Source organism: Cavia porcellus, unplaced genomic scaffold (assembly GCF_034190915.1).
Source record: "Cavia porcellus strain 051 isolate PalLab524CR breed Dunkin Hartley unplaced genomic scaffold, mCavPor4.1 scaffold_15, whole genome shotgun sequence".
NCBI classification, from domain to species: domain Eukaryota; kingdom Metazoa; phylum Chordata; class Mammalia; order Rodentia; family Caviidae; genus Cavia; species Cavia porcellus.
The window spans coordinates 72,600,376-72,616,418 of NW_026947498.1; the positions used below are offsets into that span (position 1 = coordinate 72,600,376).

At 55.0% G+C, this 16,043-nt stretch overlaps 1 protein-coding gene across 7 annotated transcripts in view; it reads left to right on the forward strand.

Annotated features, from left to right (window-relative positions):
• Window positions 1–16,043, forward strand: part of Scn5a (sodium voltage-gated channel alpha subunit 5) — a 96,225-nt gene that overhangs the window by 19,117 nt on the left and 61,065 nt on the right. For 4 of the 7 annotated variants that reach the window (XM_063225165.1, XM_063225168.1, XM_063225170.1 and 1 more), the window contains exons 4-8: window positions 3,197–3,287; window positions 4,567–4,695; window positions 10,726–10,817; window positions 13,435–13,665; window positions 15,054–15,117. In XM_063225165.1, the coding sequence (XP_063081235.1) occupies window positions 3,197–3,287; window positions 4,567–4,695; window positions 10,726–10,817; window positions 13,435–13,665; window positions 15,054–15,117 (607 nt within the window). Of the gene's footprint in view, window positions 1–3,196; window positions 3,288–4,566; window positions 4,696–10,502; window positions 10,595–10,725; window positions 10,818–13,434; window positions 13,666–15,053; window positions 15,118–16,043 lie in introns of all 7 variants that reach the window. The other 3 variants (XM_063225166.1, XM_063225169.1, XM_063225171.1) reach the window with 1 other exon arrangement.

Below are 16,043 nucleotides of genomic sequence, written 5' to 3' on the forward strand. Positions count from 1 at the left end.
TTTCCTGTGTATTTCTGCTATAACCCTGCAGAATGTGTTCCTGCCGGGATTAAATAAAAGAAACCAACTGAACTCTACATTTCATGTTGGTCACATTCAGTGAGCCCTCACATTCATTCCAAGAAGCATTTTGCCTTCCTGGGTACATGGCACCCGCTCACACAGCCCTCCCACATCCCTTTCTCAGACTCAAATGGGCAGTCACATTGTGCATATGGCACAAGTGTGCTTTTGCACACGTGCATGTTCATTTAATAGCACAGAGTTGTGAAAATACCCCTCAGTGAGTGCCTTTCCTTTGGGAATTTTTAGGCTCCCTGGGACCTGAAGACTGGAGCAGCCCCAGGTGCGGGTATACCCCACAGGCCGTACAGGCGGTCCTTGCTGTCATTCTGATTCCTGAGGTGGCAGTGGATGACTGGGACAGTGACACAACAGGACTGAAGATATCCCACTGAGCACAGGTTTGGAGAGCTGGCCCTCTGCTCTCCCACATAGAGGATCAGCTCAGTCGTTGGCCTGAAATTAGCAGGCTGTCAAACAGGTGTGCCCTGGCCAGGAGTTCAATTGACTCATTCGGTTGGTATTGGCCACATGCTGGGCCCAGTGGGGGACCTCGGGAATGCTTTAGCAGAACCACAGTCTAGGTAAGAGGTGATCAAGCATGTGCAGGCACACTTGTGTACGCACACACACACACACACACACACACGCATGCGGGCACAAAATGGGGCAGTCGAAGTGCCACCCTCAAGGCCAGGAAAGCGAGGGGAAGCATTGAGCAGCAGGGGAAGGAGAGGCTGCCTGTCCTCACCCCGAGCCTCTGTGGTTCACTGCACACGAGGACCAGGCTCTGTGCCCTAACGTCCCCCTGGGTCTTGGTGTCGGAGCCCTCACTCACTCTGTCTGTCCAGCCAAGTCCATTGGTCCAAGGCAGCTCCTCCACGGAGCTGCTTTCTAGAGAGGGGCTTTCTCTAAGGAGTGCTGTGATCTGTCAGGCCAGCGAGGGTAGGATCTTGCTCCACAGAGAGGAGTCTTAGAGGCGCCAGTCCTCCCTGTCCACTGGGCTCACCTGAGCTGCTGGAGGAGCTCTGGCCAGCCTGCGGTGCCCTTTAACTGTCTCCTCCAGGAAGCCTTCCTGCCTGGTCCAGCCAGAGGTGTTTTCCTTCTCGTGACACCCCGTCTCAAGCTCTTCAGGGCCAGGCTTTTCTGGCCCCGGCAGAGGCTAAGTGAGAAACAGCAGCCTGCTGGAAGGTGAGGGCCAGAAGCCGTGTGACTCCTTCTAGCCCTCCAGCCAGGAGGCGTAATGGCCCACGTGACCTGCAGTGTCCTTGTGCAACAGGGGCTAGGAACAGTGTCTGTCCCCAGCCCCACCACCTGTCAGTTTTAGAAACACTTAGTTTCCCAGTGCTACTGAAACAAGTGACTGCAAACCCCGTGGCTTGAAGCAACATGTGATTATCCTCTTACCCTGGGCTCAAATTGAGGGGCCAGCAGGGCCACGTTCCTTCTTGGAGGCTCTAAGGACAAATCTGGTTGCTGGGCTTTTCTGTTCTTGGGCTCACAGTTCTCGTCTTCAAGCCAGTAGTTGCTGGTTCACAAGGTGCTGGCCCACACCTTCTTTTGCAAGGACGGCTTTGGGCCCATTTGGATGCTTCAGGGTTCAACCTCATGGTGCTCCATTCTATCACATCTGTGAAGTCCCTTTTGTCACAGCAGTTGACGTACTCAGTTGCCAGGCCTTCAGAATCAGTCATCTTTAGGGGAGTCATTATTTTACCTATACCAGTGACCTTTAATTTGACCTCTTTGTGCCTCAATTTTCTCATAGCTTAAAGTGGAAACAAAATCTCCCCCTCCAGGGATTGTTGACAGAAGATTAGTTAATGGACACAGAGCCTGGCTTCTAGGAAGGGCTGGATAACTGTGCACTGTAAGTGTCATTACCTGCGAATCTCTGGAACCATCTAGGATCCCCAGAGCACAGTTTAGCAGTGACCTCTTGGGGACAAATAAAACGTGGCTGGGGGGCTTGTGAACTGTCTACCCAGTGAGAAGAGCCTTGGCAGCAGCCTGGGTGTGGAGACTGTATATGTGAGGGAGGAGGGCTCTGAGATGGGTATTGCTCAGCCCCTGAGAGCCAGAGCGGAAGTGTCCTGGTCGTGGCAGAGGGCAGGGCCGATGCCACACTTAAGGAGGACACCAGTGCCCAGAGATGTACCTTCTGGCCAGGCTCTCCAAGGGCCTCCTGGAGCCAAGTGCTGGCAGGGCTGAGCAGTCTTGGGGGCTGGCCCAGATCCAGTCAGGGGATTCCCAAAGCCAGCTCACCTCTCGCAGCAGAAAGGTGGTTGAAGAATTTATTATAAACCGGAGGCTGGGTTTGGGAGGCTTCTTTTCAGTTGCCCAGATTCCCAGAAGGTCTGGAGGTGGGAAAGGCATGTACCCATTAGATTCCTTGGGGAGCCACCCCTGCTCCCCAGCCAGGACAGTCTGCACCAAGCAAGCGCAGCTTGGTGCCAGCTTGGGTCAGATGGTGCTCGCGTCCCTATCGGGTGAGCGGAGTTGTGCTGGAGAGGGAGGAGGCAGCCTCTGGAGTTCAATTACTACAGCTCCTGAGCTGCCTTTGGGAATTGCCTATGGGTAGCTGAGGGCTGAGGCTGAGCATGGTGTTGGGAGCTGGGGCAGCCACAGGGGCTGGGAGGCCCAGCCTCTCTTCTAGACATGGGACTTGTGAGGGCGGCACGGCATCCCTGTTCAGGGCCGGGCCTCTCAGGGAACCCAGCCCTTCACAGGACCTGCCCTTCCAAGCCTTGGATGAAGGAGGGGTGAGGGAGACCAGTTGGAGCTGTGTCCAGCCTGCTCAGGGCTCGATAGGCCTGGGCCAGTGCAGTTCAGGGCTGAAGGCCCACATAGTCTGGCATTTGAAGAGCACCCTTTGTGGCAGGAGACTGGTGGTCTGAATTCAATAAGCAGCTGAGGCAGTAAGAGCATTGTCACATGCTCTGGGGATGCCCAGGCCAAACACAATCAAGGATCGGGTAGGCTGCTGGAGACCGGGGCGCTTTTCAGGGTGCACTTCCTTGGAGCCCCTCTTTTATTGATCTGGAAGGCCTGGCCTGGTGGCATTGTCCCTAGGCCCAGGATCCTGTGGTGGTAGCCTAACTGGGTCTACATGTGTCTTCCTTGACCCTCGCCACGCTCTTTAGTATGCTTATCATGTGCACCATCCTGACCAACTGCGTGTTCATGGCCCAGCATGACCCTCCGCCCTGGACCAAGTATGTTGAGTAAGTATCTTCAGAGCCCCCACTCCATTTTCCATCCCACAGCTGTGACCCCGAAAGCCATCCAAAAGGCTATGCCCGGGCCCAGAGACCAGTGGGTGGCCTTGGTCCTGCTTCTTGCCCTCTTTTACCTTTCTCAGTCCTGCCAAGTGCTTGCTTTAAATTGTGCCCTCAGTGGAAGGCCTGATTGGCAGACACGGTAGGGACTTTCTGCTTGTCGTCTCCATGGCACTGGAGAAGGCTCCGAAATAATAATAGTAATTTATTGAGCGTTTAGTGCATGCCAGGCACTGTCATCGAACAACAAGCACAGCCTCCTTTAACCCTCTGGCAACCCAACAGAGCAGACATGAGCCCTGTCCCTAGTGGACAGATGAGCAGACTGAGAATTGGAGCATCGCTGGCCTGCTGTCATGCAGGCAAGTGCTGTGGCTGCAGAAGCCCGAGCTGTCCCACATCGGTAGTGTACCCTGCTGCCTTCTGCCCAGGTCCTGCCTCCCCTAGCCATTTACACAGTCTTAGAAGATGATGAAAGTACCTCCCCTGCAGGTTCTAAGCAGACTCAGAGGCCCTTCCTGGCCTGGGCTCCTGGAGAGACTACAGAACATCCAGCAGCCTTTTATACAAAAGTAATCTTCCAGGTCACCCCCCATACTCACACAAGGCTGGTGGTGTGTGAACGGGGCTCTGTCTGGCTGTTGCGAGACTGGGATGTGGTCCTCTTCCTTCTGGCCCTGTCAGCCAGTCCCAGCATCCAGGCATTTTTGATTCCTTGGGCTGCTCCCAGCAGAACAGCTCCACTCAGCCTTGTGCATTAGAACAGCAGCCCCGCAGGCTACAGCAGCCATAGGCAGCTAAAGGAGCTGTAGTCTCCAAGTCAGCCTTGAGTACCGTGTGCCTGGGTGAGGAGCAGGGACTCTGCCTCTCTGTGGGGCCCCGTGGTTCAGACCCAGTGGTCACCACGTACCTGTGCACAAGGACCCCAGGCTGGCGAAAGAGATAGGTAGGAGTCTTCTGACCTAGACCACTGAGAGAACATGAAGAGTTTACTGGACACGTGGCAGGTGCACAATAAAGCAAGTGAGAGAATCGACTGTTGAGCAGATAGATGCTTGGGAGAGAGCTGCAGTTCCCAGCTCCAGCTCGACTGTGGGCCACTCTGAGAGCTGGTGTGATAGCCCCTTGGTGTGGGGAGCTGGGGGCCTTGCACCACTAGAGAGCCAGGTAAGCCTAGCCCGTGGGCTTCAGCCTCCCTGCCTACCTCACTGGCCTCTCTTCCCAGGTACACCTTCACTGCCATTTACACCTTCGAATCTCTGGTCAAGATTCTGGCTCGAGGCTTCTGCCTGCATGCATTCACCTTCCTCCGGGACCCATGGAACTGGCTAGACTTCAGTGTGATCATCATGGCGTAAGTATTTTGCTTGCTGCATCATGCTGTGCAAGGCTGTGCCATGCCAGGCCACACTGTGGGGCTTGCACCCCAGTCCCAGACTCTGGGATTTCCTGCTGTAGTCACCTAAGATCTGCATCAAGGCTGTGGAGCACCTGCCCTGCTGCTGTGGCTGAAGGAGGACCAAGTGGAGGCCCTGGTAGGAAGAAGCAGGTCCACATAGTGCAGGTGGCCACCAGTGGTCAGGCCCCCTGGTTCATCCGGCAGCCCTGTGCTTAAGGGATGTCATTAAGATTCTACTTAAGCCTCTTGTGCTCTTCCTGTCAAGAGAAGCCAGTACAACAGCCCTACATCCCTGGCCTCCTGGGGACAGTGACCTGGAATCCAGGGTGATTGGGAATGACATTGAAGTAGAGGAGCCTGGAGAGGCGCTCCTTGGGTCTGAGCATCTGCTTTCATCATTCAGAAGCTCTATATCTGGCACATCTTAAGACACCCTGTCCTCCACCCAATCCAGCAGATGGTCACCCCATTTTACTGCCAAAAATGTGGTGCCAGGGGTGCACAAGAAGGCCACTGAACAGTGACTGTGACCAGGCTTGCATCCGCCCAGCCAAGGAAGGCCTCACTTCCTGTCCAAGGGCCCTCTTGTGGAGAGGTTGTGTTGAGGAGGTGCATGACCCTGTGTGGCAGAGATCAAAGCTGGGCTCTGGTGACTGGGGTGGGCCTGTCATGCACCAGTCCTGGGGAGGGGCTCAGTCTCACTTTCTGAGGTTCTTAGAATTGATGTATCCACTTGCTCACTGCAGTCTTTATTGAATTCCAGATGTGAGTGGTCCTAAATACAGCCATGCTGTGGGGAGAGAGGACAAATAAGGGAAGCTGGTCTCTGCCAGTGGCACCGGCAGACTAGCCTGGTGGTTGGAAACTGCATCAGAACCTGGTTCTAGGCGTGCTGTTAGTGGGATGACTCATCTTCCATTTTACAGGGAAACTGAGGCACAGGGACATAATAGCACTTTCCCGAAAGCTAGTGTAGTCTGTAGATGTAGACCAGCGGAGCTGAGTGAACAGGGAAAGAAGGTTAGTGGGTGAAGTCACAAAGTGGGAGGATGAGAAACAGATCATGCTATTGCAGGAGGCTATTTCGATAGCCAGGGGAGAGGATAGTGGCTAGAACCTGGGTCCAAGTGGAAAAGGGGAGACCTGGTTCAAATCTAGGTGTATTTTGCGGGTAGCAGCTGAGTGGATGTGTTAGCATTTGAGGAAATAGAGAACTAGAGAAAGATACTGGCTAAGGGTGGAAGGGAATGAAAGTCTGCTTTGGAATGTGCTGGGCTTGAAAGTGTCCAGGGTGAGACACTGAGAGGGCCACTGGACGTGCCAGTCTGGAGTTCAGGAAAGGTGTCCGAGGTGGAAGTACAACCAGAAGCCGTGGGAACACACATGGTGTCTAGAACCAGGAGGCCAGGTGACATCACGTAGGACTACATATGACCAAGGACACCCCAACATTTCAAGGTGAGGGAAGAAGAGCAGGGCTGAACAAAGGAGACTGGGGGGAACCAGCCAACCACAGGCAGAGTGGTGCAAACTAGGAGATCAGTATCCAGAAAGCCAACTGGGGAATGACTCGACCTAAAATGCACCAGGAAGAGGTTGAGGCAGGCAAAGTTACGAGGGATTGTTGATTGGGCAGGAGGAGGATACACACTTCATTAGAGAGGCTTGGAGGGGGTTTGGAAGTGTACACATCCATGGGGTTTCATAAAACAGGACTGAAAATGGCCCAATAGCTAGGAGGAAATATGAATCAAAGGAAGACTGGAAGGCAGGCTGATGGAAATGGTGTGACAGAGAAGGTGACGTAGACAAGCAGGAATGGGGGTGGGTGTAGGAGTAAGTCCAAGCCTTGCAAGGGCATGGGACCCAGTGCCAAGGACTGAGCTGATCTTCAGTTCAGGGAGGACAGAATTTCCCATGGAGATGGGAGTAGATTGGTAGAGTTGATGGCAAGAGAAGAAGGAATTTCTCCTCTGATTGCGCCTATTTTCTCTGTGAGATGAGAAGCGAGGTCATCAGTGACAGCAGTATGGGAGAGCTGTCTGATGTTTGAGGGGGACACGCTGGGCTGCAGATTACACTGATCTGGCAGTAGAGTATGGTTGCCAGGAGGGGCTTCAGCTCAGGGGTGTCCTGTGAACTGGGGAAGGGCAATAATCCACAGGGTCCTGAGAGCTGGATGGTCCAGAACCAGAGGGGCCTCCGGCGGGAGAGGGGCCAGCGTCTGCCTGAGTCTTTCCTGCCTCTCCATCCTGCTACTGCAGTAAGAAAAAGAAATCATCGTAAGGCAGGCTTTGGTCTGGCTCGGCCCATGCCCCTAGAAGATGCTCTGTGTGACCTCAGGCCTTAGCAAATCCTCCAGCTCTGTCTTCTGGGAGGATCCCACAGGGAACCACTTCCGCTCAGAAGCACAAGGCAGGTGTACCTTCCTCACCAAACTCTGCTTGCCTCCTCTCTGTGTCTGCGCCAGGCGTGACAAAGCAGAACACGACCTCAGGGGCTCTTATAATCATCACGTTTCCAATTGTCTCACAGAAATAGCACAATCATTTTCCACAGGGCTACGTGAACCTCTGGAATGTGAGCTTTCATGTGTTTGGTGGACCAACCCTACCGCTTTAACTGGCAGTGATTCTGCCTTATGAAAGCCAGTTAATTACTGCCTCCAAAATGCCTTGTGCTGTAAATGAAAGGGCTCAATAATGTGGGGCTTCTAGGATGATCAGAAGAGTCTTGAATAGCAGAAAAATTCAATTCAGTGAAATTCTCCATCTATCCTCCGTTATACAAATGGAGAAACTGAGGCTCAGAGAGTCCCAGCCACTTGCCAAAATTATAAAATGAATCAGCAGCAATCCTGGAACTAAAACCAAGGGACGTAACTTGTAGCCACGGTCTGGATAGGAGAGGCGTCCCAAATCCCATATTTCTGGCCAGGTTTGGATTTGGAGGTTGTAGCAGGACTTCCCTGGTGCCTGCACGCTCAATTTGCAGCCCTAGAGCTCTTCCTGGGGCCCCCCTCTCATCTGGGCATTACCTGCTACTTAGCACAGCCTCCCACCGTCTAGGGTTGTTATGGAAACCAAACCTGGAGGGGAAGTAGGAAGGGCCGAGAGGAGGGGTGGCAGTCACCGCTGCAGCTAACAGTGTGGGCTTCACCATCAGAGATAAGGGTAAAGGAGGAAGATGACCAGCATCCTGCCTCCTGTGTGGTTCCTTGGCCTCCAGAAAGGCTTCCCTGCCCCGTGCTGGGCCAGTGTGACGCGATGTGCTCCTCACCTGCTGGGCTCTGCCCCTTCGGTGGCAGGGTCCCCAGCCCCACTCCAGCTGCCTTCCTCTGGCCAGCTTCTTGCCTGGGCTGGCTTGGAAGAGCTGGCCCTGTGCCATACAGAGCATCACTTCTGTCCTATCACATTCAGGGCCACCAAGAGAAGCCCCTGGGTTGGTGACGGTCCTGACCAGAGGCACAGCCAGATGACAAGTCCTAGGCCGAGTGAAACAGCCAGCACCCTAACCTGTCCCTGATGTGATAGTCTCAGACCCAACCCCAGGCCTTCCTCTGAGAAGCTCTTCTAAGCTCCAGTTGCTCTCCATACAAACACAAGCACCAGCCCCATCCCTGTTCCCAGCCACTTGCTCCTGCTCCAGGCCTGCCAAGAGCTCAGACACAATCCTCCCTACTCTGTCACTAGCCAAACTTTGTCACCTGGAGATCCTGGCTTGTCTGAGCCCACATGATCTGCTGAGGAAGCAGGTAGTAAGTGCAGAGAACCCTGAAGGTGGGGCAGGCAAGGACAGGCCAAGGGGACAGACAGATACGTAAGAGGCAGAAGAAAAGCAAAGATGCTTCCTTCTCTGACCAGCAGGGTGCTACACTCAGTCCCTGCAATCAGAAAAGACAGGCTTAAATCCACTGTCCTGAGGGAGGGTGTTGTCCCAGGCCACACTTCTAGACCAGCAGCCAGGGAAAGACCCAGTCCTCTGAGGCGCTGGAACCCTGGCTTCATGGCTCCCAGCACGGCAGCATCCCAGCTCTCCCTTGCAGCCCCGAGGCAACTCCCTGTCGAGGCAGGAATGTAGGGCTGAGGCCTGTGGCTTCAAGCTACCGAGGCAGATGAAGTTGCTCTCAAAGTCGAGAAGGCGCCTGTGTCAAATTAACAGGTACATACGGGCCAGGACAAGAGAGGTAAATGACTTCCTCTCACTGTGATTTCGCAAGCTGAATTGAGTCCAGGGAGTAGGATGAAAACCACAGCTCAGAAAGGGTCTGGTGCAGCTGGGGCGTCTCTGCCTTCTGCCCATCCCTGTAAGCTGTGAGGAGGAAGGGAGCAGGGCCATGCAGGGCCCTGGGAGTAGATGGGCCTTCACACGGAAGAGATCATTGGTGTCACAGCTGGACCAGACCAGACCTGCTCGCCCTGGGATCCTGAGTCCCTTGATAGCCCAGATCAAAATGCAGAAGCTCCGAACAGAGCAGAGGGGTCTGGAGGTCTAGACTACTTGGCAAGTGGGTGTGGCTGTCCTGTCTGCCTACTCTTGACACTTGCCCGGCTCCTCAGGCCTGACTTCGCAGCCTTTCGTCACCCGGACACCTGAGTCAGACACCCTCAGTTCAGCAGCAGACATCCTGAGTTTGTCTTCTTTGTTAACATTGGATACCTTCAGTTAAATGTCAGACACCATGGACTCGAGGTCTTTAGTTAAATATCACAGGTCATTAGCCACTGCCCCAGTGGCCTCGGTCACATAGCATCCATCCACCTCTCACACATCCTTGTGGGCATGTGGCCTGTCTACTGCGTGACCTCATACTCTGTGTGGCCAGGTCCCTGGCCCTCAGAGACCAATGCCTCCTATGCCTGTGAAGACGGGAGGAATGAACACCCGGGTTCTAGGTGGGAGCCCCACAACCACTTAGCCCTGACTCAGACTTGTGTGGGACAGACCCTAAAAAGGGCTGCTTACCTCCGAGGTCACTGTGTCCCCTGAGGACACCAGGACCCAAGGGCGAGTCTGTAGGCTCTGGGGCAGAGGACCCTTATCTGCCCCTTTCCCTCGGGTTGGCAGTGCCTATAAGTAGTTGAGGAACAGATATGAGGGACCCCTCCTACCCATCTTCAAATTCTTGTACCTTGAGGACTGTGTGTTTTTTCCAATGACTATTCATGCTGCGTCCAGCTTGTGACTTCCGGGTCTCCTGACCCTCCTGTTCAGAGAGATTTATGATTGGAAGGAATGAATGGGCTATTATGGTGGGCTTAGCTAGGGCTTCAGGTTCCCCAGGGAGCCTCAGAAAGAAATCCTCCGTGACAGATGTTGACAGCTGTACCTGGGCCATCTCCTGAGCCCACGTGGCCAACTAGAAAAGGAACCATAGAAGAGGCAGAGCAAAACCAGCACCACAAAACAACTTGCTTTCAACCGAGTCCCCATCTTTGCTCTGATTTGTCCCAAGCTTCAGACCTTGTCGCGTGGCTTTGTGTCTCACAGACCTGGAGGAGGTGGCAGAGTAGTGGCCTGCTAGCTCTGGTTGCTCATGGGATGGTCACAGGAAGAGACACCCAGAAGTTTGCTGTGTGAGTGTCCTTAAGACGGCCGTGCTGAGGTCCCACGTCAGCAGGAGCGTGATCAGGAAGGAAGCCCCAGGAAGGCTCCAGGCATTCCACAGCCCACTGCGGTCAGGGAGAAGGGAGAGGGCTGGCGGGGAGGGCAGGCTGAGGTTCTGCTTTGTAATTCCCAATAACTGTGGTTTGATTCTGCAGGTATGTATCAGAAAATATAAAGCTAGGCAATTTGTCGGCTCTTCGAACTTTCAGAGTCCTGAGAGCTCTAAAAACTATTTCAGTTATCCCAGGTAAGATGTCCAGGTTTGCCTCTCAGATCTCAGCTACAAGTGACTCTCTCTCTGTCTCCCCCCTCCCCCCGACCTTGTGTCTCTTATTGGCGTCTTGTCATTGTCTCGTGTGTAAATTTCCCTTGTTACAGATACACAACTGAATTTGTGGACCTGGGCAATGTCTCAGCCTTACGCACCTTCCGAGTCCTCCGGGCCCTGAAAACTATATCAGTGATTTCAGGTGAAAACCAGGTTAAACGCCAAGGCTGGAGGGACACGCCTGGGCCTTTCCAGCCACCTGGGAACCAAGGCGACCCCCAGGAAGCCCACTAAATGTGCCTGTCACCAGAATACCTTTTGCAGAGCTTCGAGTGGTGGGTGTTTCTGCCGCCCAGATCCTTAGAATGTGCCTTGGGCTGCCCACCCAGCCACACCCACTCTCAGACACCAGCGAGCACAGAGCACCCGTGAAAGGGCCTGCACTATACCCAAATTCTCCCCCAAATAGTGAATTTCTTTTGCAGCTGAATACAGCTGCTTGCATACTTAAGTTTGGACGTGTATTGCTTTAACCTGCAGTGACATCCCTTGGTCAAGAAAGTTAAAAAGACCATAGTTGAGGGCATCCCACACATTCAGATTCAAAAAAACCAAAACTCCAGCACAGTCTTTAATGACTGAGTGCCCCATGCCAGCCTGTGTCCCGTGGGTGAGGTGGGTACTATGGAAATTCAGTCTCCTTCTTCAGAATGGAGTGTGCTCTGTGGACAGGCATCATTGGGCCTTGGCGTCTAACAGCCCTCGCTGCATGGTGCGGTAGAGGTTTAGCGAACTGTGCATGGTAGATTCAGGCAGAAATCCTCCTTGACAGATGTTGGCAGCTGCACCTGTGCAGTCTTCTGAGTCCATGTGGCTGCACTCCACTCATCTATCCAGGAAACTCTCGAAAGACTCACGAAGACCTCAGAGCCCTGTGTATGAGGTGCTGAGCCTGAAGCCGAGAGCCACCAGCACACTTTCCACACAGCTTCAGTCAGTCTCCCCAGACTAAAGTGATCCAAAGCTCAAGGTCCCCTATTCTGAGGAACTTGCTCTGGAGGGATAGTGCCCACAGGCTCCTTCTAGAAACTAGCCACACTTCAGTTAATAAGGGGGCTAGAGACAGGTTTTAGAGAGGTGTCAGGGCCAGAGGAAGGTTTGCAGAACCAAATGATTCATCTGCTCCTGATTTGGGAAGCCAAGACTATGCTCTGCACTTGGCTGTCACCACTTTTGGGGAATCACAAATCCTGCTCTGAGCTTCCACGAGAAATACAACCTTTTCATGATTAGGTTAATTCTTTTCTAAGTAGAGCCCCCAGACTCAGCCTCAGAGTGAGCCTCCTGGCCTCTGAACCCACCACAGTTCTTGCACAGAGGTCACTTCTCCCCAGATCCCCTCACGAGTGGCCCAGACCCCTGCCGAGAGGGCCAGAGGATAGTCAGCCTTCAGCCGCTCCCTGAAGCTATTGCCCTTGCACAGGTGTCAACTGGCCTTATCCAGAAGCCTCACAGTGTGTCCTCCAGAGTCCCAGGGACAGGCTCTCAGGCACCCTCCACCCCAGGAGATGGACACACTGATCACAAGTTACGAAAAGGCATATTCTGTGCCTCATAAGAAATAGGCTGGGAAGCAACCCTGACGTGTACTTCGGGGGCCCCAGAGGTTCTGCACTACAGTAAATCACCCTGTGACCAACCACTCCTCTGTTCCCAAACACCTGGCAGGCTCTCCCAGGACCCCAGCAGTTGCCAACATATGCCAGGACGATTTCCACAAGTGCTGAGTGTCTGAGCCCTGGGCAGCAGTGGTGGTCGTGACGTGGCAAGGAGCCTGTCTGCTCCTGGTCCCGGCTCTGCCCATCGCTGGCCTCTGGTTTCTGCACTGTCAGCACAGTAGCCACAGGTGCTCCTAACACATTAACTGGCTGGACAATGATGGACAGAGTGTAATCAGATCTGGCCGCTTGGGAGATGGGGTGAAGCCGGCTTCTGGCAGAGGAGCCCCTCCTTCCTGCTGATTGGATGCTGTGCTCGCACTTGTCCTCGGCCAGCAGCTAAGAGTCACACTGGATGTGTCCACATGTGCTTTTTGTCACCTTGCTGTGGGGTGCTGGCTTCTGCAGGGAGCTGGGCTACACAACTAACTGCTCACAGCCTCAGCTTTGGAGAATGGGAGGACAGAGCGAATATGGGAGAAGCAGTGCAGGTCAACACCTTCCCCGCCCCAGGCCCAAGCTAGAGCAGGCTCTTAAGACATCAGCCACCTCAGCTCTGCCACTGCCCCCTCGGGTCACCAGCACACAGCCCCAGCCCAAACCTAGACCCTGGGCCCCTCAGTTCCCTCTAGGAGGGCCTGCTGCCAGGAAGAGCTGATCACTGCCCACGGCAGAATCACGTCTGAAGCCCCTACACCGACCTGGAGTGGGCCTGAGCCTAGCTCTCCTTTCCCATAGGCTACATTAGAAAGCCGAGACCAGCCCGATGGGAACATCTTTGAGCATTTCCTCAAGAAAACAGCACTTTCTATACCCGTTCTGTATTTGGCTGGTGGTAGGTAAAGAGAACCAGACCCTTCAGAAATGCACAGCCAGGCTGGACTTCTCCGTAGGGCATCAGGACAAGCTCATCAGCTGAGGAAAGAGGACTGGACGGCCAAAGAAGCCTCCATCTCTGCAGCCCTGTCTCGTGGTTGCCCTTGAGGTTGCACCCAGCTCAGCGCAGGACCCCAGGGCGACCCAGTGGTGACCTTAGGTGACCATGGGAGCGTGTACCTGGGAGCCCATGGGTGACCCCATGCCCGATCTTGCCTTTGCCAGGCCTGAAGACCATCGTGGGGGCCCTGATCCAGTCTGTGAAGAAGCTGGCTGACGTGATGGTCCTCACTGTCTTCTGCCTCAGTGTCTTTGCGCTCATCGGCCTGCAGCTCTTCATGGGTAACCTGAGGCACAAATGCGTGCGCAACTTCACAGCGCTCAATGACACCAATGGCTCCGTGGAGGCTGAGGGCCTGGTCTGGAAGTCACTGGACCTCTACCTCAGAGACCCAGGTGCCGACTCAGTTGTAGCTGGGGAGGGCTCTGTGAGACCATCAGGGCTGGACTGGCCCCCCGGGCTGCCCCTATTCAGTCCACATCTGTGTGTCAGGTGTCTGAGTAGAGTGGGCCTTGGGGCCAGGTAGAGATGCCACGTTTGGAGGACAGGAAGGATGGCCGGGCAGCGTTCAGAGGCAGAACCAGCCAGAAGTGAAACCAGGCCACCATAGAGGAGCATCTGCTCAGGGAGATGGTGTGACATGGCCCTGGGGTCTCTGGGGAGGCTGCAGAATGGAGCCCCCCGCTTGGCATGGTGGTTTCCTGGTTGACGTCAGCGCTCTTGCCAGGATGCTAGTTCCATAGATGTGTGCCCCAGAGTCCTGTGAGAAGGCTGGACACACCAGCATGTACAGCATGTGGGCCCGCCTGTCACTGCACGGCCCACACCTCCATTCCTCCGGCTGGTGCCCGGCACCTCTCGTGATTAGCACCATTCACCTAGATCGAAGGTAGACACGGGGGCAAGGCTGAGGGCCTGGCCCCAAGACCCCAGAGGACCATTCCGAAGTCAGGCCTCTCTTGTACGCTTGTACTCTGCTCTGAAAAACAGGCAGGCAGAAGATCACTGAATGAACTTGTGATCCCACTGTGGCTTGTAGCAGTGGCTCCAAAGCCACCTGGAGGGCTCTGAGACAGACTGCTAAGGCCAAGCCTAGTTCCTGTGTCTGTTGGTCTAACTGTCCCTCAGGAAGCTGTATTTCTAACTGTCACTGCTGCTGCTGCTGCTGCCGCTGCCCATTGAAGGGCCACAGTTTGAGAACTACTGCTAAGACAAAGGCAGGTGATGGTGAGTGACAAGACTGGCAGCAACCCCAGAGAGGAAAGGACAGAGCAGGTACCCCCGGTCCAGCCCTGGCCCCATCTGAACAGAGCAGTGTTGCCATGGTGATTGTGGCAGGCGTCTCCTGTATCGTTCTGTGTAATAGAAGTGAGTCTGGAGCTGGGCAGGAGGCCGCCAAGGCCATGCAGTGACTCAGCAGCTGAGCCAGCACTCTGCCCAGACCCTTGCCTCCTGGCTGGACTTTTCTCTTGGCCTTGGCTCACCCTCCTGAGTGGCTCAGGGCAGGGTGTGAAAGCTTCCTGTGGGAACAGCTGAGGGCTTCCTGGGCGTTCTGAGAACATGAGGGACACAGGCAGCAGCGTGGCTGTGGAGGAGTAGATGAAGCCCAGGGAAGCAGCCAGAGTGGCCAGGACCTGCCCAAGCAGAAGGTGGGGGTTAGGGCAGGGGCCGAAGAGGAGAGCAGCCACCCACAAAGCCTGTCCTCACCAAAGCCCTGGATGTGGGCTGGGAACCCCCGAGGGGCGCATGCACGTCTCAGAAGAATCCTCTGTTTCTCTTGCAGTTAATTACCTGCTCAAGAACGGCACCTCTGACGTGCTGCTGTGCGGGAACAGCTCGGATGCCGGGTAGGTGGCACCTACCACCAGGGGCACTGCTGCCAGCCTTCCCCGATGCTTTCTCAGCTGACTGTACTTTCTCTTTATGGCCAGCCCCGGGGACACTGAGGACCACCCCACTCCCTGTCTTTCTCCCTGCTGGCACCCTGGAAGCTCCCTCAACCCACAGCAGACACAGTGGTTTGTCAGAGATGGACTGACAGGAAGGGCCAGGAGATCCCCAAGAGAGGCTGGGACAGGCCCATGTGTGCTGGCATCTCCCAGGGCTGCACCCTTCCACACCAGCCTTTTGCCCCTATGCCAACAGCTAGACTCTTCTCAAGACCAGCAGAATAGGACCTGCAGCCTGCCTGATCTCCACGTGTGCTTTCCGGAGCTCTGTGCAGGGTGATGGCACTGTGGGCTGTGGAGCAGAGGGGTGAGGGCTCACTCAAGGGTGAAAGGTGGAGCAGAGCTCTATTTTCACAGGTCTGGGGATGAAGTTTCAGAGCCCATCGCTTAAGAGGTTGACTGGAGGTTCTTAGAGCATCGGAAGGGACAGAGGCCCCTCGGCCACATCCTCGACTTGTCAGGCACCCCCGCACACACACCTCCAGTTCCACAAGCAGCAGCTCTGCCTCTCCGACACACAGCTTTCTGTGGGGGTGTCAGATGGGCACTCTTCCAGATGCCACCAAGCCCAGCCTGTCCCGACAGGATTGCCCTCCACCTACATCCCCACAGCTCCCCATGGGTGCACAGGCAGAGGAAGGAGCCTGGGCCGGGCCTGGGCACTTCCTCTTGTGGGGTGAAATGACCCAGGCAGCAGCTGAGTGTGTTCTGGAAGGAGCAGGGTACAAGCCTTGGAGCTCCAAATAGGGAGAGAAAGGAAGATAGTGTCTCGGGGGTAGCGCAGAAGACACTCTCCATCCTGGAGGAAGGGCCAGCCATCGGGC